This window comes from Stegostoma tigrinum, chromosome 8, assembly GCF_030684315.1.
Source record: "Stegostoma tigrinum isolate sSteTig4 chromosome 8, sSteTig4.hap1, whole genome shotgun sequence".
Taxonomy (NCBI): domain Eukaryota; kingdom Metazoa; phylum Chordata; class Chondrichthyes; order Orectolobiformes; family Stegostomatidae; genus Stegostoma; species Stegostoma tigrinum.
The window spans coordinates 10983306-11010724 of record NC_081361.1 but is presented as its reverse complement, the minus strand read 5'-3'; the positions used below and the strand labels follow the sequence as shown (position 1 = coordinate 11010724).

General features: G+C 42.9%; 1 protein-coding gene across 4 annotated transcripts in view; it reads right to left on the bottom strand.

The window, feature by feature from the left end:
• The window catches only part of LOC125456542 (quinone oxidoreductase-like protein 2), a 37326-nt gene extending 14675 nt beyond the window's left edge, over positions 1 to 22651 (bottom strand). Inside the window, exons 1-9 of one of the 4 annotated variants that reach the window (XM_048539748.2) lie at positions 22322 to 22651; positions 20206 to 20362; positions 16437 to 16533; positions 13294 to 13352; positions 11429 to 11494; positions 9123 to 9232; positions 5885 to 5966; positions 4386 to 4567; positions 995 to 1223 (exon numbers count right to left, since the gene is read on the bottom strand). In XM_048539748.2, the coding sequence (XP_048395705.1) occupies positions 995 to 1223; positions 4386 to 4567; positions 5885 to 5966; positions 9123 to 9232; positions 11429 to 11494; positions 13294 to 13352; positions 16437 to 16533; positions 20206 to 20362; positions 22322 to 22383 (1044 nt within the window). In that variant the 5' untranslated portion in view covers positions 22384 to 22651. The other 3 variants (XM_048539750.1, XM_059647729.1, XM_059647730.1) reach the window with 3 other exon arrangements.
• Between the last annotated feature and the right edge of the window lie 4768 nt (positions 22652 to 27419).

The following is a 27419-nucleotide window of genomic DNA, read 5'->3' as shown; positions in this document are numbered from 1 at the left end:
CAGGATGCTTCGTGGTAATCTGCAGGAGGTTTCCTTGCCCATGTTTAGCCTGAAGCCATGAGACTTCATGGAATCTAGAGTAAATGTTAAGGCCTCTGAGGGCAACTCCCACCTGATTACATATCACTGTGTTGCCACCTCTGCTGGGTCTGTCATGCCAGTGGGACAGGACCTATGTAGAGATGGCGATGGTGGTGTCTGGGACATTATCTCTAAGTGTGATTCATGAGTATGACCATTCGGGCTGTTACTGAACTAGTCTGAGGGACAAGTCTCTCAATGTTGCCACTAGTCTCCAGATGTCACTAAGAAGGACTTTGTAGGGTCAACTGGGCTGTTACTGCCATTGTCTTTTCCACTGCCTATGTCAATGCTTATTGGTCCATCCAGTTTCATTACTTCCTTGAAACTTCATGCGATTAGTACAATTGAGTGGCTTGCCAGGCCATTTCAGAGGGCAGTTGAGAGTCAACCATATTGCAGTGGGTCTAGAGTCACATGTAGGTCAGACCAGGTGAGGCTGGCAGACTTCCTACCCTGAAGGACATTAATGAGCAGAATGTTTTTTTCCAACAATCGATAATGGTTTCAGGGTATTCTGTAGACTCTTCAATTGCCATATTTTTATTGAATTGCAATTCCACCATCTGCCATGGCAGGTTCAAACTTGGGTCCCCAGAACATTTGCCGAGTTTCTGGATTAACAGTCCAGCGATAATACCACTAGGCCATCACCTCCCTGTTTTGAATTTCCCTTCTTTACCCTCCCAACTATCACTTCATTTTCAGTATTCCTCAGGGACTTTCAGACCTGGCAAAGGAGAATGACGAAAATATTAACCTATCTCCTTTCTTTACAGACAATGATGAGCCTATCACACATCCCCTGTATCTTCTGTTTGTGTTTCACTTGTCCGAGCCCTTAAAAAGGTCATCTGCAGAAGATGAGGACCCATCATGAAGTGTCTAGATCTCCTTTCCCATTAGCATTTACCTGTTGCAGTTTATAAACAGCTCCAACTCTAGGTTTGATCCTTCCTTCCTGACAGTACTGGACTGCAGACATGATGGACCTGGAGAAGACTGGGAAATCTTGATGTTGGTATCTTCCCCAATAAACACCCATGGCTGCCACGTTCTTGAGAAGCAGAAGGTTAGCTGGCACAGACGGTATATTTCCGCCAGCAAATCCGACAACCACGATTCTGCCTTCCCAGGCTAGGCTGAGACAAATCAGACACAAAACATGAGTCACATGCCAAGTTCATTATACCAAGACCGTGAAAAATAAAGACTCACATTTATATTATGTTTCTCAAGGACATCCCAAAGCACCGGGCAGAAAATGAAGTAGTCTTGAAGCACAGTTTGTCTCACAATGGAGGAAATGCAGCACCTAGTTTACACTTCTGCCAATCTATTAACTGGACAGATAAGTTGTTTTAGTTGTCTTCATCAAGGGATAAAGGCTGACCAAAGCGTTGAGAAGATATCCCTTGCTTTTCTTCAAAACAGTACCACAGGATATGGTTTGAAGGATAGCAAGGGATACCTTTTCAATTCATTCATTTGAGAGGGCAGAGGGAGCATCTGTTTATGTAAAAAAAACATATAAAACAGGGACATGAGCAGGCCATTTAGCCTTTCGTGACTGCTCCACCCTTCAATTTGATCATGGATGATCAACCTGCTTTAAAGAATTCTTTCAAAGGATGTAGGCATCACTGGCAAGAGCAACATTTGTATCCAATCCCTAAATGCCCCGAGTAACTTGCTCAGCCATTTCAGAGGGCTGTCTGGGGTCAACCACATTGCTGCCGACCTGGAATCACACACAGGTCAAACCAGATAAGGATGTCAGATCTCCTTCCCTAAAGGACATTAATGAACTGGATTGGTTTTGACAACAATCAGTGACACTTTCATGGCACTGTTACTGAGACTAACTTCACATTCAACATTCTTAAAAAAATTAAAATTTAACTGATATCAACTGCCGTGGGATTAGATTTGAACCAATGTACTTAAGAACATTAACCTGGGTCTCCAGATTACTTGACAAGTGACATCAACACAACGCCATTGTCTCCCTGTGAGTGCTCAAGAGGTTGAATTACCTTAGGGGTTTGTGGAATTGGAGGAGTTTACAGAAATAAGGATGGGTAAGAGTTGTGGAAGGTTTTAAAAATCATTGATGCAAATTTTAAAATTGAAGCTTGCATAAATGGGAGTCAGTACATGTTAAGAAGAACAGGGTGATAGGTGAACAGGATTTACTCCACTTTCAAAATTGAAAAAGGAAGAAAGAGGAAAGATATGTATTGAACCAAACACTCACTTTCTGCATAACTAAGGAAATAACTACTACATACGGCAATAGCTTTTTGCCATGCTTAGCCTACGTGCTGATCCACTGTTTCAGGTTACTGAATAATTCCAATGACAGACTAGATATTCAAAGGCAGATGGTCTTTCAAACGCAAAGACTGATTAACTAAACCAGGAAAATCTGCTGCAGACTTGGAAGACATGATAAAACCCACATAAAACTAGCTGTTTGGATTAACAGACTATCTGAAAATACCAAGAAAGATATATCCTTGCCGAAGTGCGAGTATAGCAGAGGTTCAGCACGCTAATTCTGGCCTCCGTGCTGTAGGAATGATATTTTGAAACTTGAAAGCGTTCAGAAAAGATTTACAAGGATGTTGCCAGGATTGGAGGGTTTGAATTATAGGGAGAGGCTGAACAGCCTGGAGTTATTTTCCGTGGAGCATCTGAGGCTGGGGGGTGACCTTATAGAGGTTTATAAAATCATGAGAGGCATGGATAGGGTAAACAGACAAGGTCTTTTCCCCAGGATGGGGGGAGTCGAAAACTAGAGGGCAAAGGTTTAAGGTGAGACGGGAAAGATTTAAAAGGGACCAGAGGGGTGACTTTTTCTCGCAGAGGATGGTGTGTGTATGGAATGAGATGCCAGACGAAGCGGTGGAGGTGGGTACAATTACAACATTTAAAAGGCATTTGGATGGGTACGTGAATATGAAAGTTTTCAGGGATATGAGTCAAATGCTGGCAAATGGGACTAGAATTTATTTAGGAAATTTGGTCAGCTTAGATGAGTTAGACCGAAGGACTGGTTTCCGTGCTGTACATCTCAAAGACTCTATAATTGCAGGGATGGTGGTACTGACTTATGAAGAAAGACTGAGCAGATTAGGCCTGTTTTTTCTGGAGTTTAGAAGGATTGAGGGGTAAATTAGAGGTGATTGCACTGAAACCCACAAAATTCCTAAAGGGGTAGAAAGGGTAGATGCAGAAAGGATGTTTCCCTTGGATGGGCAGGGATGGTCTAAAACCGGGAGACAGTCTCAAAATAAAGAGGGAGCCAAATAGGACCAAAGTAAAGAGGAACCTCCTCATTCAGAATCTTTGGAATTCTCCATTCCAGAGAGATGTAAATACAAAATTATTGAGTAAGTTCAAGACAGAAACCAATAGATTTCTATTTACTCAAGATATCAAAGTATGTGGAGACACCACAGGTAAATGCTGTTGAGGCAGCTGATAAGCTAAGATCTAAAATGTTGAACAGGCTTGAACAGCCTATTCCTACTCATTTTTACTGTATTGAACTAGTCCCAGCATGGTGAAAGTAATGCATTGTCTTCCAGGAGTAGTGCTTAATTTTCAAAATTTTTGCCATCTAGATAAGATACTAGCAATGTCAATGGCCCATTTTATTATTTCGCAACATTTGTAACACAGAAACAGGGCCCGACAGTCTACACCAATCATCATGGTCCGCTCAAGCCTCCATCTACTGAACTTCATTTCACTCCATCCAGCATATTCTTCTGATCCCTTCTCTCTTTGTCAATTATCAAGCTTCCCCTTGTGAGGTCTACATTTCCACCACTCTGAATCTCCCAACTAAAAGCTTAGATCACTAGCATATTGTAGGTTGATATCAATTTAAAATTCACTGGGAGTACGTACTATGCTAAAAGTCCACAAATGCTGCACCTGCTCTGCTGCTGATTCCACTCCACACGATCATCTTGCCAGTAATTCTCCAATCCAAACTGAACCCAGGACAACAACAATAGATCTAACCTGATCCCAGGTTATTTTGTATCCTTCACTATCATTTGGCTGACCTGTTGAGGTTGAGGCATGCATTGGCAGACCAGTGGCATGAATATTCAATCCCCTCAGAACTACTTCCATCTTGATGAGGAATAGCCTGACATTGGACAGATTGCTTCCCTTAGCTGAAACAGAGTTCACAGTGGACCGCAGGAAAAGCCAGTGTTTCACTGTTATAACTTGCTACATTTTGTTAGGATTTAATACTCAATCACACTTGATAGCGATGAAAATACCTGCTGAAGGCATCCTTAAATATGTCTCCTCCAACGGCATCGAAGACCACATTCACCCCTTTGTTTGCAGTCAGCTTTTTCACCTCCTCCTTCAAGTTCTTTGTAGTATAATTGATGCTTGCCACAGCACCCTTCTGCACTGCCAGTTCACACTTCTCATCAGTCCCAGTAGCTGCAATGACCTACAGAGAGAAAGCAGGACTTATTGTTGGGCATGCGGTCAATGCTGGGACGGCTCAGATCCAAATAGTTAAATCTGGTCCATTGTACTTGCTTTTGATGACACCCTTAAAGTTACACAAAGTCGATCGGATTTGTTATCAAGAAGAATTAGAACAAAGCCTAAACGCACAACCACTAGCCTATTTTTGAGAAGGAAGTGCAATGTCGTGTTTGATTCAGGATACGCAGAAAATGAATTCTGTTTGTGAATGAAACAGCTGCAATTCGTTTTTTTTCAGTAGCCGGAAGAACAGCTGATGAAATGGAAACATCAAATTAAAACAAATGCTCTTATTTGACTGGCACATTGTCAGGACCATGACAGCAACTGACCAGGTACCAGTTACACAGTTGTTGTAGAATATTGCATTGATGCATTTAATGGGAAATCAGACAACCCCACAAAGGGAGAAAGAAATAATATTCGACTGGGACAAGACCAAAATCTGGGACAAGCTAAGCAGAGACAGGAATGGGAATTCCTAGAAGCCTGGCACTCCACTGCGAAGGAAAACTGGAAGTGAGGCAATCCAGCTCAACGGACTCCAGTGTTTAAAAACCAGGTGGGAAAACACACGTACACTTCATCGGAGGCTGCACTGGATGTTACCCAGCATAGTAACGAACGTCTGTGGAACAAAAAACCAGTTCGGCGAGCCAATCAACCTCAACAAAGGAACAATATGTAGATAGGTAAGTTGAAATAAACTGGATGAAGCTGTTCAGCAGTGTAAACACAAGCCATTACTGTGCTGTAAATTGTTTGTAACATTTCACAGTACTTTTATCACAAACTAGGAACATGGCTTCACACAGACGATTACTCTGAAACAGGCAAATACAGGTGGTACTGCCAATAAGTGGGGAGGAGAATGAATGGTGGTGTCTGCTGTTGGAAGAATAATGTGCTGAGGACAGGTATACTTCAGTCAAAACACAATGCCTCCAGAACTCCCTTTCATAAGGCACATGGGAGTACTGAGAGTGAGGAACAACCTTAACGGATCATCCAATCTTTCCTTGTTCACCATCTTCCTATGTTCATATTAAGCAAGACCTTGATTAACAAGCACTTGATTAACAAGCTGTGCTAACCAGTCACAATGTAACTTTATTCTGAACAATCTATATCTCTGGGATGAGAACAGTATGTGCGAGGGTGTGTGCATGAGTTTACTTCTAATATCCTCTTCTGTGAGAACAGTGCCACACAGGAAAATGGTAAATGCAAGGCAGGCCATTTATAGAAACACACATTACAAACAAAATTGTCATACCTTAGTGTTTAGAACATGGGATGCAAAATCCACAGCTGCAAGTCCAGCTGCACCAGCAGCTGCTGTAATGAGAACTGTCTCCCTGAAAAACATCGGCAGAAATAAGGGGGCGTAAATGTGGAATGACAGCAGGGTCATTCGGGAACGAAATCAGCAAAATGTAGACAGTAACGAACTTGCGCTTATATAGCACCTAAAAGGGATGGGATTCTCTGACAGAGTATAACTTAAAGCGACATCAGAAGATATTACAATAGGTGTGGTCAGCATTTGGAGAGAGGTAGGTTTCAGTAAGTGTCCAAAACTAAGATAATAAACACCTAGAACTCTCATCCTCAAGAGGCCGAGATGTTGTGTGTTTTGTGTTCCTGTGTAAAATCATGAGGGGCATGGATAGGGTGAATAGCCAATGTCTTTTCCCCAGTGAGGGGAGTTCAAAACTAGAGAGCAAAGGTTAAAGGTGAGAGGGGAAAGATGTAAAAGGGGCCCAAGGGACAAATGTTTCCACACAGATGATGGTGCGTGTGTACGGCAAGGTGCCGGAAAAAATGGTAGAGACAAGTGTAATTACATTTAAAAGACATTCAGACAGGTTTAGAGCGAAATGAACCAAACACAGGCAAATGTGACTTGTTCAGTATGAGAAACCTGGTCGGCATGGACGGGATGGACCAAAGGGCTTGGTTCCGCACTCTATGACTATGTCGTGGAGAGTTGGCTGATTCCTGACTTTATCTGGGCTCTACATGCAGTGAGTGATCACAGACAAGTCACATTGAAGGGGCATTCAAATTGCTGTACCCTGACAGGCATGTGATCGCCATCCAGTGACACTTGCTGAGAACTGCAGGTGAGAGAATATTTAAGGCTTCCTCTTTCCCTCATCCTCCCTACCACCCTCCCATCAATTCCAGTGAATCTCAATTGGGGTAGGTAATGGTAGAGTGGTAATGTCACTAAGTTTGTAATCAAGAATCCCATGTTGATGTTCTGGAGATGTGGGTTTAAAGCCCACCTTGGCAGATGGAGATTATTTGAATTAAACAAAAAGAAACCCTGAAATTAAAAGCCAGCCTTTGCTGACTAATGGCGACTGTGGAACCACTACTGATTGTTGTAAAAACCCATCTTTAGGGGATTAAACCTTCAGCCTCACCTGGTATGGCCAACATGTGACTCCAGACCCACAGCATTGTGGGTAACTCTTAACTGCCCTCTGGGCAATAAGTGATGATCTGCCCAGCCCTGCCCACAGACCATGGATGAATAAGAAGTAATAATTTGTCTCAGCACCCAGTTTCTGACATCACTCATGATTAACAGTTGTTTACCATTGTACTAGAGCAGAAACTATAACCAGCCTTCCAGAAAAGATACCTAGACCGAGGGTAAATTTGTATCAGAGATAATGGGAACAGCAAATGTTGGAGAATCCGAGATAACAAAAGTGTGGAGCTGGATGAACACAGCAGCATCTTAGGAGCACAAAAGCTGAAGTTTCAGGCCTAGGCCCTTCATCAGAAAAGACCCTTTTCATGACACTTTTGTTATCCCAGACTGGAGGGGTTAGGCTATGAGGTGAGATCATGCAAATTAGGCCTACTTTCCCCACAATTTATGAACTTAAGGAATGATCTAATCAAAGTCTTCAAGACATTAACACAAAAAGACAGGGCAGATAAAGGTAAACAATTTCCAACAGTCAGGGATTCCAGAACTGGGGGCACAGTCTGAGAATTAGGGCCAGTCCATTCAGTAGCAATGTTAGGAAGGGTGGTAGGTGTTTGGAACTCTTCCCACAAACAAAAGTGGATGCTGGATCAGTTGTTAATTTGTCTGTCTCAGATGTAAACTTTTTGTTAAGTAAAGGCCTTAAGGGTTTTGGACCAAAGACAGGCCTCTGAGGTTAGGCCACAGATCAGCCATGATCTCACTAAATGGTGGAACAGGCCCAAGGGGCTGAATGGCCTACTCCTGTTCCTATGGTTGCATGTCCTACAAAAGAGAAAGATAAGAGAACTACATTGGAAAAGATACGGGACCCTCCCCAAGCACAACCTTCAGGAGAGGGAGAACATTGTGGTAAAAATACACCTAAGACAGTAGACAGATTAATAGTTAATCTGGCAGGGAAATAGCCATCCTGCTGTGAGATGGTCAGTTTTTTTTTTAAATTTCACACACCACAGATTTTCAAAAGACACACCGACTCTTCACTGCCTTTCGAAACAGCCTAGCATGTTCCCTGGTTAAAAGGCACCGGGGATGGGCAAAAAAAATGCCGGCTCAGCCAGTGATGCTTACACCCCATGAATAAAACGCTTTTTAAAAAAAAGCTATTTAAAAGAGCAAGCAAATTCCTGGATTTTATACAAAAGGAGGCATAAGAGTACAAAAGCAAACAAAAAAGTGATATTAAACCTCTTTATAAATCAGTAGTTAGGCCTTGGTGGATAGCATGTCCAATTCCAGAAAGCACACTTCAGACATTAGAGGGACATTAAGGGGGCAGGGGTATATTGGTATGGTGAGGTTTTCCACAACGGTGACAGCAGACTGAAAGACTACAATTTATGGGTGAGGCCCAAGAATCTGGGCAATGCTCCTGAAAACAAATGCTTTAATAAAAGTTGATCAAAAATCTGCACTTGACAAGAAAAAAAAATTGCTTCCCCAGCCAGAAGGACCTGTAATGAGAGGAGATAGATTTAAGTAACTGTCAAAAAAATCCCGTGGGGGGATGAGAGGTTTTGTTTTACTTTGGTGTGATAACTGTAAATTGTGGAAGCAGATTTACTGGTAGCTTTCAAAGGGGATATATATTTGACAAGGGAACGTTTATAGGCACATGAATGAAGAGGAGAGCGAAAATAATTTTCAAAAGGGCTAGCACAAGTATAATCTGACAAGTGTCCTCCTTTTATGCTGCATGCATCTACGTTTTTCCTGGATGCGTAAGACAAAAAAGAATAAAAGTGCAAAATGCTTGGAACTGAAGATTCAGAAATGTTATAGCTGACCAGTAGCTTTGTTTGCACTTGTGGGGAAAAGAAATAGGTTGTTTGGGTGCAGAGTTTTCTTCACAATATGCAGCAAAAAGAGAGATCAACAGCTGAGTCAAGTCAAAACCCCAAACTGTTGTGTTTTACGAAGGCTTTTCACCAGCAGCACAGTTCCTGTCTGTTGACAATCATATTGAAGTTGCACTAAAAAAAATAAATACACAATGGCTTCTCACCCTGGCCTTGTCTTTGCCCGGTGCTGCAGTGCCAGAATCACTGTGCCGTATGAAACTGGGAGAGCAGCGGCCACTTCATAGGGGATCTCCTCTCCAATGGGCCACAGCATCTGTACGGATTTCAGGCAAGTTAGTTGTGTGTATTTTTATCACCCAACTGTCTCCTGCTGGATTATTCGCTGTCTACTATTAAGGCATTTCCCTATTTTCTTCCTCTCCACTTTTGTATGATATTAATAATGTGGGGTATGGTTCCATTTGGCCCAGTGGTTCATGCTCCATCCCGCACCTCAAACACTGACAGGCTATTCGACTGCTGAAAACTCACACACTGTCTGCTCTCTGACAGAGGTAACCGGATTATAGTCAACAGCAGAATGCCCAGTGGTTTCCTCCAACTGTCAAGTTGAGGAGGTTGTTGAGGCCAATTGAAACACCATCACTGGTGTCCAGGCTGAGCAGCCTTGAGTCTGTGTGACTCGGTGCAAAACTGCAGGTACCAGGTCACTTGGGGCTGCATGAGAAGCCGTACTAGTCGTTTCCAACAGTACGTTTTGACATGTCTGTGGATCATCAGACTGAAGAAACAAAGGTTCCTGTCAAAAGGAAGATTAATTCTCCTGCATTGAGGGAAGATAGGAGTCTCATACCTCGGGGAGTAGCAGATTGAAGAAAGAACAAAGAACTTACACTCATGCATGAGTTTTCACAATCTCAGGTCTCTCCAAAACCTTTTACAGCTAATGAAATACATTTTGAAGTGTAGTCCAGGTGGTGCTGTAATGTGCTTAGACAGCAGTGAGGAAATCATCATGGTTTTTGGTTTCGTTGGTTGAGACCTAATTTCTGGACAGTCTTTCAGGCAACTCCCCACTGTTCTTCAAATGGTGGTATGGAAACTTTCACTCTGAGAAGACCAGCACTTCATGTCTCCACCAAGAAGATGGCACTTTCTACAGTGTTGTACTCCCTTCAGTCATACTTAAGTAGGGGGCAAGCTTTTGCTGGAATGGAACTTAAACCCATTAATGCCCAGGTTCCGCATTTCTGAGGTAATCATAGAATCTCTAGTGTGGAAGTAGGCAATTTGGCCCATAGAGTTGGCATCAAACCTCCAAAGAGCATCCCATCCCTCTTCCCAATCCTTGTACTCCTGCATTTTCTGTGGCTAACCCACCCTGCCAACCCATCCCTGGATAGGATGGACAACTTAGCATGACCAACCCACTTAACCTGCACATCTTCGGACTGTGGGAGGAAACCGGAGCACCCGGGGGAAACCCATGGACATGGGGAGAATGTGCACGCTCCACACAGACAGTCACCCAATGGTGGAATCGAACCTGGGTCCCTTGCACTGGGAGGCAACAGTGCTAACCACTGAGCCACCATGCTCCTCGCCGCCTTACCCACTCAGGCAAGGATCTAAAATTCTATTTCAGAAGATTAAATGTGTTGTGCTGGGTAAAGCATACATTGTGTGCTAAAGGAGATTAATGATAATATGGATCTCTGTGTAACACTTTACGTGCAATTAAATGTCCATCATTACTTTTAGCATGCCTTACTCTTAGGACTTTTGAAATAACTGGGGAACATGATGGGTGTTGTATGTGCAGCTGTCTGCACTTCACCATGAGACAGGTTTGCTGCCACTATCCTCCTTGGATTTAGGGACCTACAAGGCCTGCTTGATAGAGGAAAACTATTTCCTTATCGAACTGGAAGAGAGACACTTTTGTTGAAGATGTAGTTGTTACACAGGTATGATAAGCACTGTTACACAGACAGCAAGGAGGGTTAGACAGTAGGTCTCAATCCTTTGAGATCCTAAACTGCTCTTCCCAAAAGCCTAGACATCTTTAAGTTGGGTGGTACTTATGGCACTCCTCAGTATTAACCCCTTAATGCCCATATACAACAATGGGCACATGTTTTACCATAAAGCAACTATCATAATTTGCAGTTAATTGCTAAACTAAGCTACGTTTAACTCATGCTATAGATTTCAGTTCATTATAGCACTATGCCACGCATTGTAATCTAACTGAAAACATGTCAAAGATATTGAGTAAAACACCCATATAGACATTGATTTAGTCTATGTCCTGATGGTCCCCCAGAAATGCAGGCTGTGTGGTACATTACCATCCCACTTCTAGGAGTATGTAAACCATAAAGCCGATATTCATAACAAGCCATTCTTGTTTCACAACCCCATTCATCCAATGACAGACACATTAAGTCACTAATTCCTGACAGAAGAACGTCAATGATGAGCCCCTTGGGTGTGTAACACCCCTTACCATGTGGTCAACAACGCACTGTTCTGCCATTGCCCCAGTAGAACTCACACCGATCACACGGTCTCCCTGAACAGAAATTTACACGTTAGGAGAACTTGTGCTGCACCGAGTTTGGAAACTGTTATATGGCATGCTAGCACTCCAATACAGAGTTATTGCACTGGAAAATAGTTTATATATGTGTGCAATACAATTCCAAACCAAATAGCCAGATATACCTTGGCAGATCTTCAACAGATGTTTACTCAGACTGAATATTTTCCAAGTGTTAAAACTAAATTACAGGAGTAGCATTGCTGTGACAAACCATCTCTGTTTAACAATATAATTAATAGTAATCTTGAATAAAATATCACTTATCAAACATGAAGTGGGAAACAATGCAGAGGCCTCAGTATGCCCAATCTAGTTTGAAAAAGCATCGAAAATGAAATGTTTGTGAAAATTCATAAGATTTAGAAGCAGAAATAGGTCAATCAGTCCTTTCAGCATGTTCCAATAATTGATAGATGATCTGGTTGTGGTGCCAATTCAACTTTCCTGTCTGACCCCTCTCAGACACAGACTTCCCTTCCTCAACCTTTCCTCTCCAGGCCTGAAAGCATAGACTGTCACTTGGGACTAGTTCCACAGATACAGTCATAGAGATGCACAGCACAGAAACAGACACTTTGGTCCAAATTGCCCCTGCTCACTAGATATCCTAAATTAATCTAGTCCCATTTGCCAACTTTTGGTCCATATCCCTCTAAACTATTCCCATTTACATACCTATCCAGATGCCTTTTAAATGTGTCACTGTACCAGCCTCCACCACTTCGTCTGGCAGCTCATTCCATACATCCTCTGCGTGAAAAAGTTGCCCCTCAAGTCCTTTTTAAATCTTTCCCTTCTCACCTTAAACTATGCCCTCTTGTTCTGCACTCCTCCACCCCAGGGAAAAGACCTTGTCTATTTACCACATCGATGCCTTGATTTTATAAACCTCTATGAGGTCACCCCTCGGCCTCCGACACTCCAGGGAAAATAGCCCCAGCCTATTTAGCCTCTCCCGAAAACTCAAACCCTCCAACCCTGGCAACATCCTTGTAAATCTTTTCTGAACCCTTTCAAGTTTCATAACATCCTTCCCATAGAAGGGAAGCCAGAATTGCACACCACAGTACTCTAAAAGTTGCCTAACCAATGTCCTGTACAGCTGCAACATGAACTCCCAACTCCAGTACTCAATGCACTGACCAGCAAAGGCAAGCATACTAATTGCCTTCTTCACTTTCCTATCTACCTGCGACTCCACTTTCGAGGAACTCTGAACCTGTACTCCAAGGTCTCGTTGTTCAACAACACTCCCCAGGACCTTACCATTAAGTGTGTAAGTCCTGCCCTGATTTGCCTTTCCAAAATGCAGCAACTCACATTTATCTAAATTAAACTCCATCTTCCACTCATCAGCTCACTGGCCCATCTGATCAAGATCCTATTGTACTACGAGGTAACCTTTTTTGCTGACAGTGCCAATCCACTCAAAATGTGCTATTATCTGTTAGATGTGAAATGTACTGCATCTAAGATCATGTCCTGTTTATAAGTACTTTCAAAAGTGCACATTGTCCATCAGAGATCAATCAGACTGTATTTCGAAACAGGAGCCCTGGATAATTCCATCAATTCTCAGCCACTTCTCACCCTAGTCTGGGGTCTCCAAGATGAACTGTAGACTCTGTAAAAATCACACCAAATAAGTAAATGCCAGGAAGCAAATCTGGAACCTCACGCCAGCTCAGTACCAAACCACACAGGGCACATAGTGCCAGCAAGTATGTTAGAGAAACACAAAGCCTCAGAGGACACCATTAAACGCTTACCTTGCAAATCGCTGTGACGTTGGGGCCAACCTCCAGCACAGACCCGGTGAACTCCATTCCTGTTTAAAAACAAGAGTGTTTAATCTGGTGAAGCAACTCATCCTGAGAGTTCGATTTTAATCTAATAATCACAGTAGTCTTGCTTTTTATTCTTTTGATTCTCTGCCATTCATACACTAGATAAAAATGGGGTTGGGCCATTCCAGCACATCCGCTCAGCCAAAAAAAAACTATAATTCCAACATCGCCAGGATCCTCATCAAATTATCTGACAGACTCTTGAATAAGAACGAGAGCATCTCCCCCAGATGAGAGAAGATCTTTCAATGTGTTCACACTGTGAATTAAGTGTTTTTAAAATTTGTCCTAAACTTTCAACAATTTTGTCCTACTCCCCCAAAATATTTTGAGGAGGTTATCCCGGTTATATTTTCAAAACTGCGCATATTGTGCACAAGTTCATCCCCGCTTATTCACTTCCTTTCAAACTTAACCAGCTTGAGTTTCTCCGACCGCTCCTGTTAGGGAGTTAAATCTTGCCCCTTTCTTCCATCCCACTTCCAACTTGGTCAGTTGGGCTGTGGGGGAGAAAAGAAACACTGACGTCATTCCACCATTTTTATTCTGAGCCATGGCCAAAGGGACACCAGATGAGCAGCCAGTTTCTGAGAAGCAGCCAAATTCAGCCAAGGTGGAACGAAACAAGCACAGTCCAGATCCCTTCACTTTCTTCAGTCATTTCAGGGTCGAGGTGGGTCCTTAAGTGGCGTCAGCAGTGTCTTTGGCAGCAAGGCGATCCAGCCTGGACTTCCACCGACCCAAAGTTCAGTGACTTCAATGTTGGCTTTCCGAAGCAGTGGAGAATGTAGTTCCTGTCTTTCCTGCGACCTTGGGAACCCATGAGCCATGAATTGAACAAAGATGGACTTTGTCTTAATTCATTCCTGTTATTAATGTAGGTGCCACAGGATGGCAACTTTTCACTGTACTTCTTTGTAAAAATACGAGTGACAATAAATTACTATTCTACTCTATTATTTCTAACCAAGTTGTGGTCTTGACAGAAACCTTTCCCAGAAATGAAGTCTCCCCATCTGGCTCCACCTTCTCGTGCTTCCCTGGACCCAGACCATCAAGGTGACAGTCCGGCTATCAACAAATTACAGATTCAACTGGCCCCTTCACCCCACTGAGCATCTCAGTTTGTTCAATGCCTCTCACCACTCATTGAAAATCATGGTCCTTTACTGCCCACCCAAATACCATGCCAAGTGTCTCAGAGATATCATTGCTGCTCCCTTCCTTGGTCTCTGCACCAAGTGACTTCCCATCCTTAGCGACTTCACCTTCCATCTTAACTCATTATACTTTCTTTCTCGACTCAGTTCACTCAATGTCAGCCATGTCTCAACTGGAAACATGCTCTTGTCTCTAAGTCACAAGGTTATTAGTTCAAGTCCCATTTCACGACTTGACCAGTAAATAATTGAAGGAGTATTGCACTATCAGAAACTCTGTCTTTCAGATAACATATTAAACTGAAGTCCATCTGCCCTCTCAGTAGGTTTAATAGATTATTCAAGTCATAATCGTGTTGCTGCTTATGATATCTTGCTATGTACAAATTGTGTTGTGTTTCCTACATTACAACTGTGACATTGGATCGTCAAAGTCTTTGATAGTGGTGAGTAGGTCTGTTAAAGTGTAAAAGAAATTATTTATTCTCCTGTGGTCTTACTTATGAATCATAGAAAAGACCGTATCCGGCCGTTACCTGGTTTCATTCTCCACTCCCAACCCCATCACCCTTTCCAACCTCGTTATCCCCGAAACTTATTATACCCCTCCCAACCCCATTACCCCAAACCCTATACACCCTCCCAACCACTTTATTCCCCAGCCCTACTATATCCCTTGCAAGCCTTTACTTTCTAAACCCCTTACACCCCTCCTGACCCCACTACCTTCTCCAACTCCATTACATCCCTCCCACATTTAGCAAATATTTTCTCCCAATTTCTAAGCCCACCTAACTGCATCCACAAGCTGAGCTACAAATTTACGCTAAGACCTTAAAATCCCAACTGACTTCCAATAGGATTTCCACTCATCCCCACACTTCGACAATTCATCCTCTGATCATCTCCACTTCTGACACCTTCAATCCCATTTAGGATAATTTATCTCCCTCATCCTGATCGTTGTCTGAAAATGCAGCCCTTATCTCTGCTCCATTACATTCCTCTGGGGTCATAACCCTCCCCATCACTGCACTCTCTTCTAGCCTTCCTTCGTACAGATATCCGCACTCCTTCAGTTCTGCCTCTTGTGTGTGCCCTAAGGTGATCACTATTCCACTGGTGGCCATGACGTCAGCTGTCTATATCCTAAGCGCTGGAACCACAGAGGGTAGAGATTGTGGCAGAGTGGGAACAGCACTAGACTAGGAATCCACGGGGTCCAGACAAACGTTCTGGGACACCAACTCAAATCCCATTACAGCAACTGGTGGGAATTAAATACAGCAAATAAATTTGAAATTGAAAGCTGGTTGCATCAATCATCATTTTGTGTTAAAAACCCATCTAGCTCATTAATATCATTTCTTTCAAGAAGGAAATCTGCTACCGTGACTCCAGATTAACAGCAAAGTGGTTGACTTCATTGATCCTTGAAATGGACCAGCAGGTTATTCAGTGCAATTGGAGCGGACAACAAATGTAGGCCTTGGAGGCGACCTCTATATACCATGAACTTTATTTTTAAAAATTCTCTTGCTTTTCTACCTCACTCTTCTCCTTTCAGAAACTTCTTTAAAAAAACCTACTTTGACCAAGCTTTTGATCACGCCCTGTTATCTCAACAGTGGCCTTTTATTTGATAACCACTTTGTGAAGCGTCATGGCAGTATTGCTACTTTAATGGCACTATATAAATATTAAGTGTTGCTTTCTTTGCGAAATTCATGCAAAGAAAAATTCAAGCATTTTCTTACCATAAACCTCATACGGGCTTTAGGTTTGCTTCATGGGCAGGCTCAGGAAGCACCCGGGTAAAAATCAAAATGGTATTAAACTTTTGAACTCAAGATCCAAACAAAGAGGTAACATCTGTTATTCTAATAAGACCAAGCCTGGCTTTACCTGGAGTGAAGGGCATTGGAGGCTGCTCCTGATACAGGCCCCGACATATCAGAAAATCAGCAAAGTTCACACCGCAGTAATGAACATCCACACGCACCTAATGTCAAAAAGCAGGGCATTTTCAGTCAAACAGAATCAACACTCATGCACAAAGATGTAACGACCTGAAAGCATTAATACTGATGCGTGCCTTAAGCAACGATCTTATATGCCTAGATCTTCCTTGCACATCCGCAAAGCTCTGACATTTTACACCGGTTTCAGAATTTCCAGTTTGCGGGCTCCAGCCGTCTCCTCTTTACCGCACACGTGCAATCTCTTTACACCTCTATCCTCCACCAGGATGGCCTCAGGGCTCTCAGCTTCTCCCTGGAACAAAGGCCTGAACCGTCACCTGTTTCCCCTGCCTGGATGAGCTTGTCCCCATCCTGAACAACTTTCCTTTTAATTCCTCTCACTTTCTTCAGTTCGGCGGCGCGGCGGGGCCGGGGATGCTGTGGGTATTCGCATGGGCCCCAGTTACACTTGTCTCTTTGTGGGGTACGTAGAACATTCCTTGGTCCAGTCTTGTTCTGGAATACAACTCTTTCCTTGGTGTATCGATGATATCATTGGTGCTGGCCCCCTCTCTCATTTGGAATTGGAAAAGTTTATTGATTTCACTTCCAATTTCCATCCTGCTCCCACCTTTATCTTTTCCATCTCTGAATCTTCCCTTCCCTTCCTCGACATCTGTTTCCATTTCTGGGGATAAACTGGCCACCAATATCCCATATAAGCCCACTGACAATTATCTGGACTGCACATCCTGACACCCTGCTTCCTGTAAAGATTCCATTCCACTCTCGGTTCCTCCATCTCCATCACATTTGTTCCGATGATGGCAACTTTGACAAGACAGCTTCTGAAATTTCCACCATTCCCCTCAACCGAGGATTCCCCAGCACCGTTGTTGACAGTCCTCAACTGGGTCCAGTCCATCTCCCCCACTTCTGCCCTCATCCTTCTCTTCCCTCCCACAACGGTGATATGGTCCCCCTTGTCCTCACCTACCATTCCACTGGCATCCGGGTCATTAGCAGTAACTTCTGCTACCTCAAGTGAAATGCCACCAAAGGTTTAGAGTCAGTTCACTCAATGTCAGCCATGTCTTAACTGGAAACATGCTCTTGTCTCTAAGTCACAAGGTTTTTGGTTCAAGTCCCATTTCATGACTTGACCAGTAAATAATTGAAGGAGTGTTGCACTGTCAGAAACACTGTCTATGAAACTGAAGTCCATTTGCCCTCTCAGTAGGTTTAATAGATTATTGAAGTCATAATAGTGTTGCTGCTTATGGTATCTTGCTACGTACAAATTGTGTTGTGTTTCCTACATTACAACTGTGACACTGGATGGTGAAAGTCTTTGATAGTGGTGAGTAGGTTTACTGTCTGTTTACTTCCTCCCTCCTCAGTCTCCCAGGGCCCAAACAAACCTTCCAGGTGAAGCAGCAGCTTACTTGCACTTCACACAAACTAGTCTACTGCATTCATTGCTCACAATACAGTTTCCACTACATTGGAGAAACAAAGTATAGACTGGGTGACTGCTTTGCAGAACCCTTGCATTCCATTCGCAAAAAAGACCCTGAACCTCTGGTTGCCTGCCACTTCAAGACACCACCCTGTTCCCTGGACAACATCTCTGCCTCTGGCTTGCTGCAGTGCTCCCGTGAAGCTCAATGCAAGCTGGAAGAACACCATCTCATTTTCTGCTTGGAGACCCTGCAGCCTTCCAGACTCAATTTCGAGTTCAATAACTTCAGGCCTTGAGCTCTACCATGTCCTTATCCCAATCTCTACACACCAACCTTTGTTATCACAAACTTTATGATTACACACAACCTATTGTTAGCCACTAACAGTCACCATTAATAGCCGTTCACCCTCCGAGCCAGATCGTTACCCACATCTTTATCTGTTCAACTGATTGTCTCTCTCTTCGGGCTCCATCCCCACTTATTGTTTATACCTTACCCCTTTCTCCACCCTATCTTTTGCATAAAAGCCAATGTTTTCCGAGCTCCCATCAGTTCTGAGGAAGGGTCACTCCACCCGAAACATTAACTCTGATTTTTCTCCACAGATGCTGCCAGACTTGTTGAACTTTTCTGGCAATTTCTATTTTTGTCTCTTCCTTCTATATTGTTTATGAAGCCGTATCTTATGAGCGTGATTATTGATCTTTCTTCCTTTAAAGTCTTCCAAATTTACACTAACAGCAATGCTGCTGCTTTATGCTGTTGCTGGAGGGTTTTCCTATTTTTTTTGGGTGTAAGTGGAGTATTCCCGTTTTCCATGGGTAAAATAGAGGATCCCACATCTTCTGCAGCTACTCTGGATAAATCCCGCAAACAATGGGCAAATAAATGATTCCCATTTCCCTAAAGGCTTGACTGAACGAACTCCACTTCCAACTTCATAACCATTCTTCATTTTAATCATAACGTTTTCTGGCTGATTTGTGATGTCTTCAGCCCTAATACTAATTCTTCCCTCTGACCCTTTTGTAACGTCACTTTAGGCTTTGTTGGGTTATCACTTTTTGAATTGCTTCAGTGGCGCATGACTTCCCTTACTGTACACATGCCTTCTGGTGCCCGCTTACTACAGCAGCAATAATTGATCTGAGCAGTTAAGTGCTTCTAGCTTCATAACTCTATGCCAGTTTTTAGAAAATTTTCCCTTGCCCACCCAGGATTTTAACTTTACCCACCCAACTTGAATATCGTTCACCTCTCTGGCTGTACCTCAAACTCAGAACTGTACCTGCATTGGAGTAATCACACTTCCTTTTCCCAAGAGCTCCTAACACTCCTGCTGCAGTGCATCTCTAACAGGGTCTAAAATGCTTTTACCATTGACTGTAGCATGTTGAATCCTGCCACTAATTTCTCCTTTGTTGGGTTCTTGAATATTCCACTCCCTCTCTTGCTGACTGTCTACATGAGCAAGATTTTCAAGTTGTGTTTGAAGATATCTTTAGACCTCCATTGCTGCTGCAGCTAAATACTAACCTCACCACTGCTCACCATGTTGGATGAGGCTGTCTGCACTCTTGCTCATCAGGAGGCAAGTTTAATGACCCCCTCCTCTTTTATAGTTGGGACCTACATGGCCGATTTGGTCTATTGTGGTAGAGGAAAACTACTTGCATATCCAAAAAGAGGCCCTTGTCTTAAACAAAATATAGTTATTGTATTTTGACAACTATGTACAAGTTATAATTGTATGATAAGACATTGTTACAAGGGCCAAGTGATTCTTCGAAATCCTAAGCAGTTCTCCCACCAAGTCTGTCTGACATCATCACAGCGGAAGGGCTTTAGCACACCGCTCGGTATGAAGTCTTCAGATATTCGTCTCTTGTGTCACCATATCTCTTGTCCAGGTCAAACATTTATTTTACCCCATGGCGTCTCCTCTCCAGATAGGTCAACCACCCCCCACCCCAGTCAAGTACCGTTAACTGGCCTCTCATAACCACTTGGTTCATCAGTCTCAGCAAGCAGTTCCCCCAGATCAGTCAAAACATTATAACAAATAAATAAGGTACGCAGCAGCTTTAATGTTATTTTGTTTCATTAATCAGGTTAATTTTGCAGCCTAGCTCAACAGCACTAAATATATTGACAAATCTCACTGATGACAACGTTCTGAATCTACATCAGACTGACAGTTAACAGCTATTTAAAGTACTTTACATTTATCTGACCAAAGCAACTTACCTCAGTGGGTTTGAGTGGAAGTGAAGGCAGCTTCTGGAGCACTAATGGTTTCTTCAGCTCAGTGCACACTGCTGCTTGGTACGAAAGGCCAGAATCTTGAGCACTGCTCACGTAAGTTGCTGCCAGTCCCATTAATTTCCTTGCTAAATGATTCCTCCTATGCAAAAGAGTTAAATGTTACATTCAATCCAGCACAGGAGCCTAAAATTGAACCAACAGTTCAGAAAATGGTGCAATCTGTCAGCCCCACTAACTCCAATAGCATTCTACTGGGTGGGAGAAGTAGGGTTAACAATGACAAAGCCCAGGTCTGTACAAGCAGAAACAATCTTGTTTGACAGAGAAGACCAAAAGACATCAAAATGTCCATTTTTCAACCTTATCCATCCACCGCTGCTCTATTCTTTCTGGATCAACATTCAGCCAGAGGTTGTAGCTGAGGCAAGCAGTTACCACAAAGACAAAATATTGTTATTTCTTCACGTGACAAGTAGTAGGGAATCTGGCACGCTCTGTTCCAAAAGTTTTTGGATCCAAAGACAAGTGGAGCTTTCAAGATTGAGATAGGCATGTTTTTGTTCCCAAATTTGGAAGTTTATTATATAACATGTAAAGGAAAGGCAGGTCAACTGCAATCTCTGGAGGTCATTTCCTGTGTCCTGGATTATAAGAAGTGCAAGAAATGTTAACATCTGAAGCAGCTCATGCCTCAGGCTTTGTCACTGTCGCACATTTGTGAGGTTAACAACTTTGAAGACAGCGTGTGTATACAGGTAGTCATCCTGCAGTTTCAGACTATGCAAAGAGAGAGGGACTGGGTGTCCATCAGGCTATCCAGAAGCATACACAAGCAGTGCAGGAGTCCCCTGAGAACATTATCAAGCTGGAGAGAGTTCAGAAGAGATTTAGCAGAATGTTGCCGAGTATGAGAGGTAAAGATAGAGTTAATGGTAGGTGTCTTTTCCCTAGGTTGGGGAATTTCAAGACAAGGGGACACATTTTTAAGGTGAGAAGACAAATTTTAAAAAGACATGAGGGGCAAATGCTTTACGCAGACGGAGGCTCACGTGTAGGATGAACTTCCTCATGAAGTGGTGGATGTAGGTACAATTACAACATTAAAAATCCATTTGGATAGATACATGAATAGGACAGGTTTGGAGGGATATGGGCCAGGAACAGGCAGGTGGGACTAAGTTAGTTTGGGATTATGTTTGACATGGAACAGTTGGACCAAAGGACCTGTTTTTGTGCTATATAACTATGACTCTATAGTTTCCTGCAGAAGCAGAAAATGCATTTGTTTTTTGCAACAGTAGAAAAGCTCTGAGAAATGTCAAAGAAGGGTCTAGGCCCAAAACGTCAGCTTTTCTGCTCCTAAGATGCTCTAAGATGTTCATCCAGCTCCACAATTTGTTATCTCGAATTCTCCAGCATCTGCAGTTCTCATTATCTCCAACGATATTTTTTTCTATGCAAAAACAATGCAGATATGATTTAGAACATTTGTATGCACTTAAACAGATGATTTTATGATTAAAGTATATTTTTGAAATGAAAATGTCAAGGCATACAGGAACGGATATGCAACAAAATACTGATAAGATTCCAACAACAAAAAAGATCAGTGGGCATGTAGGAATTGTAAAAGAAAACTTTCAATCATAATTCAACATTGGCTAAAAGATTCCAAGGTCTGACTGGCCTCCTCTTGTTCTTCAGTCTGTACGACACGAATAATATCAATTAATTATCTATATTAATTGATACCATGTTTATTTCCGGTACATACACTCTACTCAAACTCCACAAATGTGATCCCGGCCCACTGCCTCTGCGCTTTGCTCTTAAACAGAACATGGGAAGGAGCAGTGAAAAAAGATGGTCTTACAAATGCTCGGCAACTGAATTTTAGCAAAAACAAAAGTTCCAGGAGTTCCTGTTCTGTGTTTAATGTTTCAGATGAGGCTCTTAACACCCCGGAGACCTGGTCACGAGGGCTCTGGACTGGGATGGGAGTACTGGAAAGGTCCTTCAGGCCTCAGCACCGGGTTAAAGTCCAAGCTCACGTAAGTAACCCTTTTCTTTCTCTCTCCCCTCGCTGCGATGAGCTTACCCGACTACATGCTGCAGAACGTGCTGCGGCACTGCGCTGACCGTGACCGCTGCTAAGCCCATCGTCCGCCTCCTGTAAATGACGGGACGATTGATTGCCGGAGTCCCGGGACTCCGGCAAAGACCCAACAGCGCCGACTAGCCGCCTCCACAAACACTGCACAAAGTCACCAACTTCCCCGCTGGACCGTTCACCATCTGGTAGTTGCAACCCACACTGCAGTTTTGAATGGGTACGGGAAGAGATTGCCTTGTCGTAGTTGCACTTCTTACGGACCAGCCGCTCTGGTGGGGCGATACAGCATGGAACCACACCCCTCGATCCAACTAGACACAGAATAAGTGTCCGTCCTCCCCGGACTGACCTATCCCCTCCCCAACTATACGCACCTCGACAGGCTCCATCCCCGCCCCTTCAACTGGTCTGTCTCCTCTTCACCGATCTTCTCCTCTCCATCTCCGATCCGCCTCTCCCTATTTATTTCAGAACCTTTTCCCCTCCCCCATTTCTGACGAAGGGTCTAGGCCCGAAACGTCAGCTTTTGTGCTCCTAAGATGCTGCTTGGTCTGCTGTGTTCATCCAGCTCCACACTTTGTTATCTCGGATTCTCCAGCATCTGCAGTAACCATTATCCCTCACAGAATCAGTGCACTGTCGAAATAGGCCATTTCGCCCAACATGTCAACACCAAGCCTCCCAAGAGCATCCCATCCCAGGGTCAGGACCCTTCTTCAGAAATGAAGAAGGATCGCAACTCAAAACATCAGCTTTCCTGCTCCTCCGATGTTGCCTGGCCTACTGAGTTCCTCCAGCTCCACGCGGTGCCGTCCCAGACCTATCTCCCTCCCCTTTCCCCTAAAACTCCACCTTTCCCTGGCTAATGCACCTAACCTATACATCTTTGGGCACTATAGGAAATTTAGCATGGCCAATCCACCCAACCTGCACATGTTTCAACTGTGGGAGGAAACCAGAGCAGTCAGCAGAGACCTATGCAAAGACAGGTAGAATGTGCAAACTCCACCCAGACAGTTGCCTAGGGGTGGAATTGAACCCAGGTTCCTGGTGCTGTAAGGCAGTAGTGCTGACCACCGAGCCATGATGCCACCCTACAAATCACATAGACACACAAGTAGATAAGAGACCAGGCCAACCAAGTTCCCAAACTAAACTAGTCCCACCTGCCTGCACTTGTCCCAATTTCCTCCAAACCTTTCCTATTCGTGTACCTATTCACATGTTTTTTGAACATTGTAAGTGTACCTTCCACACCCAAACCACAGAGTCTGTGAAAAAAAAGCTGTGTCCTTTTCAAATCTTTCTCCTCTCACCTTAAAAATATACCCCCTACTCTTGAACTCCCCTGGCCTAGGGAAAAGTTCCTCGTCAGGTGAAAAGTTTCAACGACCAGCTGATGCAAATTTGCACCACAACAAATATTACACTGAACTACTGCAGTGCTGAAGGAAACCATTTGGCTCAATTAGAGAATGGTTTAAACAGCCCCCATTGGGGTATCGTTTTTCAAGTTCAAAACATTCACAGAAACATCCAAAATGATAACGGATTGCTAAAAGCTTACCAAATTCAAATCAGCATGTCACCTCCCCGGGTGATGATGAACTGCAGCCTCTGCAGGGCCAAAAAGACACTCCCCATAATCAACAGTAGAATAACACACTATCTAATTGACACTTTTCCTACCGGTCTTCGTCAGCTGTCCCTCAATCCTAGTAAGATGTCAACCTAGGGTTGCACATTTTGACCGAGGGTTTTGGTGTGATTCAACAGCCTACTTCTAAACATGCAGATCGATGGCACTTGGAGCAGGAGGTTCCCAAGTCAGTGAGATCCAGAATGCAAAACTTCTTTCTTTGTCATTCCTTTTCTACCTTTGCTCTACTTCATCATTAAGGCTTTAGAACTCTTTGGAGCATGATATAACTTGAAGATCAAAGTTTCCATTCTGAACAATTGGTAGCAAACTCCTCAAAGGCATTCATGTCAATGCTGACCCACTTCAAGGAGGGCTTCAGAGTGTCTTTGAAGGCTTTTTTTTTGTCCTCCCTAGAATATTGGCCATTGGAGAGTGGCTCTTAGGAACCACTACAGATCCCAAACACTGCTGATCAGCTTCTTGGGCATGTCTCTCAGCAAGATGATTGACAGTTCCTGGTCCTGAGAAACAAAGCAGAATTCCTTCCTGTATAGCATTACCATATATTTCACTGATATTCACGTGCACCGTCTAAGACATGGCCAGGTTCCTCAAGTTTAATGTTCCTCATCTGCGTCTCCTTGGACTCAGGTTCCCTGTGCAGGTGATGACTGAACTTGAAGCCTCAGACAGAGCTGACCGGTACTTGAACTTCACACTCTCGATTGTCTGGACTCTCAAGTGTAGTTCAGGCCAAAGGCAGCTGGCTCAGTGTTTGGGAGTGTATTCCAAAAGGCACATACATTATTGTAAATTCATATCAGCACCAATGTTTCTAAATTATTGTTTGGACTTGTGCTAATGCTGAGTAAAGGAGAATAGAAAGATGAATATTACAACACAGGATAGAAGCCATTAATGCAGAGTCTGTGCAGGCAGTCTCTGCTGTAACTCCATTCCTCCATGGTTTTTATGGTTCTTTTTCAAATATTGATCCCATTCCATTTGTTAGTTCTGTCCTCTGCCTGTTTACTGATAACATTCAGTTAAGTGGGTAGAAAGTAGTATAGATAGGAGCAAAAATTGCAATGGAACTTTGATAGATTGTGAGTGAGCAAATCTGTATTAGATGAGGTTTGGGAACATAAGGAATTGTATGTTCTAAATGCTGCAAAGTGAACAACTGTGCAGCAGCAGACCTTGTGTATGTATCATTAATAGTTAATGGTCAAATACAGAAAAAATGTAAATTAAGGGGGGGTGGGTCACACAATCCAGGCCTATATTCCTCAAAAAATAGATGACAGTCAAATTAAGATATTTATGATTTACATGTTAGTTGATAGTTTCTTATGTAACTTATGTCCTCTAGTAGGGGGAGCCCAGAATAAAGGGACATGATCTTTAAAAGAGTTAAGCAGTTCAGGGATGTTTTCAGGAAACATTTCTCCACCTAAAGAGAGGAAACCTGCAGCATTCCTTCACAGAAAGGGGGAGGCTTGGGGATCAATTGAAAAATTCAAAACTCAAGATTGCTAGATTTTTGTTGAGCAAGGATTTTAAGAAATATGGAACCAAGGCATGTAATGGAAGCAAGATATAGATTGGCCTTAAATGTAATTAAATGGAAACTGGTAATATCCTTACCTCTGGATTAGAAGGCCCAGGTTCAAGCCTCACATGGTCCAGAGATATGTCATAACATGTCTGAAAAGGTGGATCAAAATATCTAAAACTGAATGGCCTCTTCCCATGTTCCTATTCAATAATCACCTTTACTATAGTCTATTTGACTTGGTTAGAGAGATTTCCCTCCCTTTTAGTTTTTGTAGTGACAATCCTCCACTCCATACAGTCAAGCCCTTGCAGCACCTAAACAGTAACCAAGAAATTATCCAGCAGGCTGTGGAAAGGAGAAAATCGGTTTTGACACATAGAGGCAACATTCAGACAGGAGCAAGCAGCAGCATGAAGATGGAACATAGAGGGCAACACTGTGATGAGTAGTGCTCAATATTTCAAGAATTAAAAGAAAAAAACAATTCGTTACTGCCTCACTAAATTTTAAGGTTTGCGTGGGTAGGCGGGAAAATGGACGAGTGAAAGCTGGAGAGGTCACCCCAGAACTGCTTCATGAAACACATGGCTTAGGAGTTTGGAGATGAGTTGTAGTTTGAGAATGGGCAGGACTCTAGCCATTTCATAAAGCAATGTCTCCTTCAAGGGTATTGCTCTTTTGCTTTCATCATGAGTAACTTATTATTTCAAATACCACCAAGTCACCATTGGTTGCATTAATATAAATACACTAGAAATCCTGCTGTTACACCTTGTTCAGCCTGAGAACAGTTGGTATCATGATTGAGAGGGAAGGGGCAAGTGGCTTGCTTCCAGAATCATGTTTATTGGGGCTAATATCAATGGAAGCTTTGCAGCAATCACTATGATGTAGGCACTCGCTGCAGTGTGTAGTTTTGGTTTCTCAGGAAAGCTATATTCACCCTAGCGTCATGCAGCAAAGGTTACCTTAGTTGGTTCCTAAAATGAGGGAATTGTCCCATGAAGAGAGATTGATTGGACATGACATTCCCGAGACCACAGAAAGGATCTGACAGGATAAATACCGTAAAGCTGCTTGTCCCAGCTGTACAGACTAGAACTAGGACCAGTCTTATGTTGTGAAGATATATTATCTACACCATTAGTTTATAATGTCAATGGCTCGCTATATTATATTTTATCATTGGCAGATCATTTCTTCAACTTTTTGAAGAGAACACTTTTCACATTAAAAGTACACTGGCCTAAGCAGCTAAAATGCTTGATGGAGACACCTAGTCTGAAAGGCTTTTTAAGAGAGTGAAATCACGTAACCCACTGTATGTGTGTAAGATACAGTGATAGTGAACTAATATATAGTCAGATATAAATGTGACAGGACACAAGTGACATAGCTCCACCCCCTGCCCGCCCCATCTTCCTCTTAAATCTCTCTCATAGTTTGGTGTTGAAGCCCATCAGGAGACTTCTTTGAACCAAGCTGAGAGATCTTAGAACTCTGAATCAACACTACTATATCCATGGAAAAAGAGAAATCTATCAGCCACAACTGCTCCTTTGAGAAATCTCAGCTCCATCAGCTAGGGTGGAAACTAGGCCTTGAGCTGTAAATAAACTTCTGGATAATCCACAAATCATTTTTTTCTGACTTGAAACTTTTCTTGGAAACCTGACCTTTGCAGAGTTTCATAGTTGATTTTTGCCTGCGTATGGGGATCTCTTTTTCTTCACAGTGGATAATTCGATATATTTATACATTTTAAACCTTCTGTGTCTGTGCGCGAATGAGTATTAGAAATAAAACTATGTCAATTTAAGGAACCTGGTTGCACAAAATTATATGCGGTGAAGTATTAATTTATTAAGTTCATCATAGCCAAA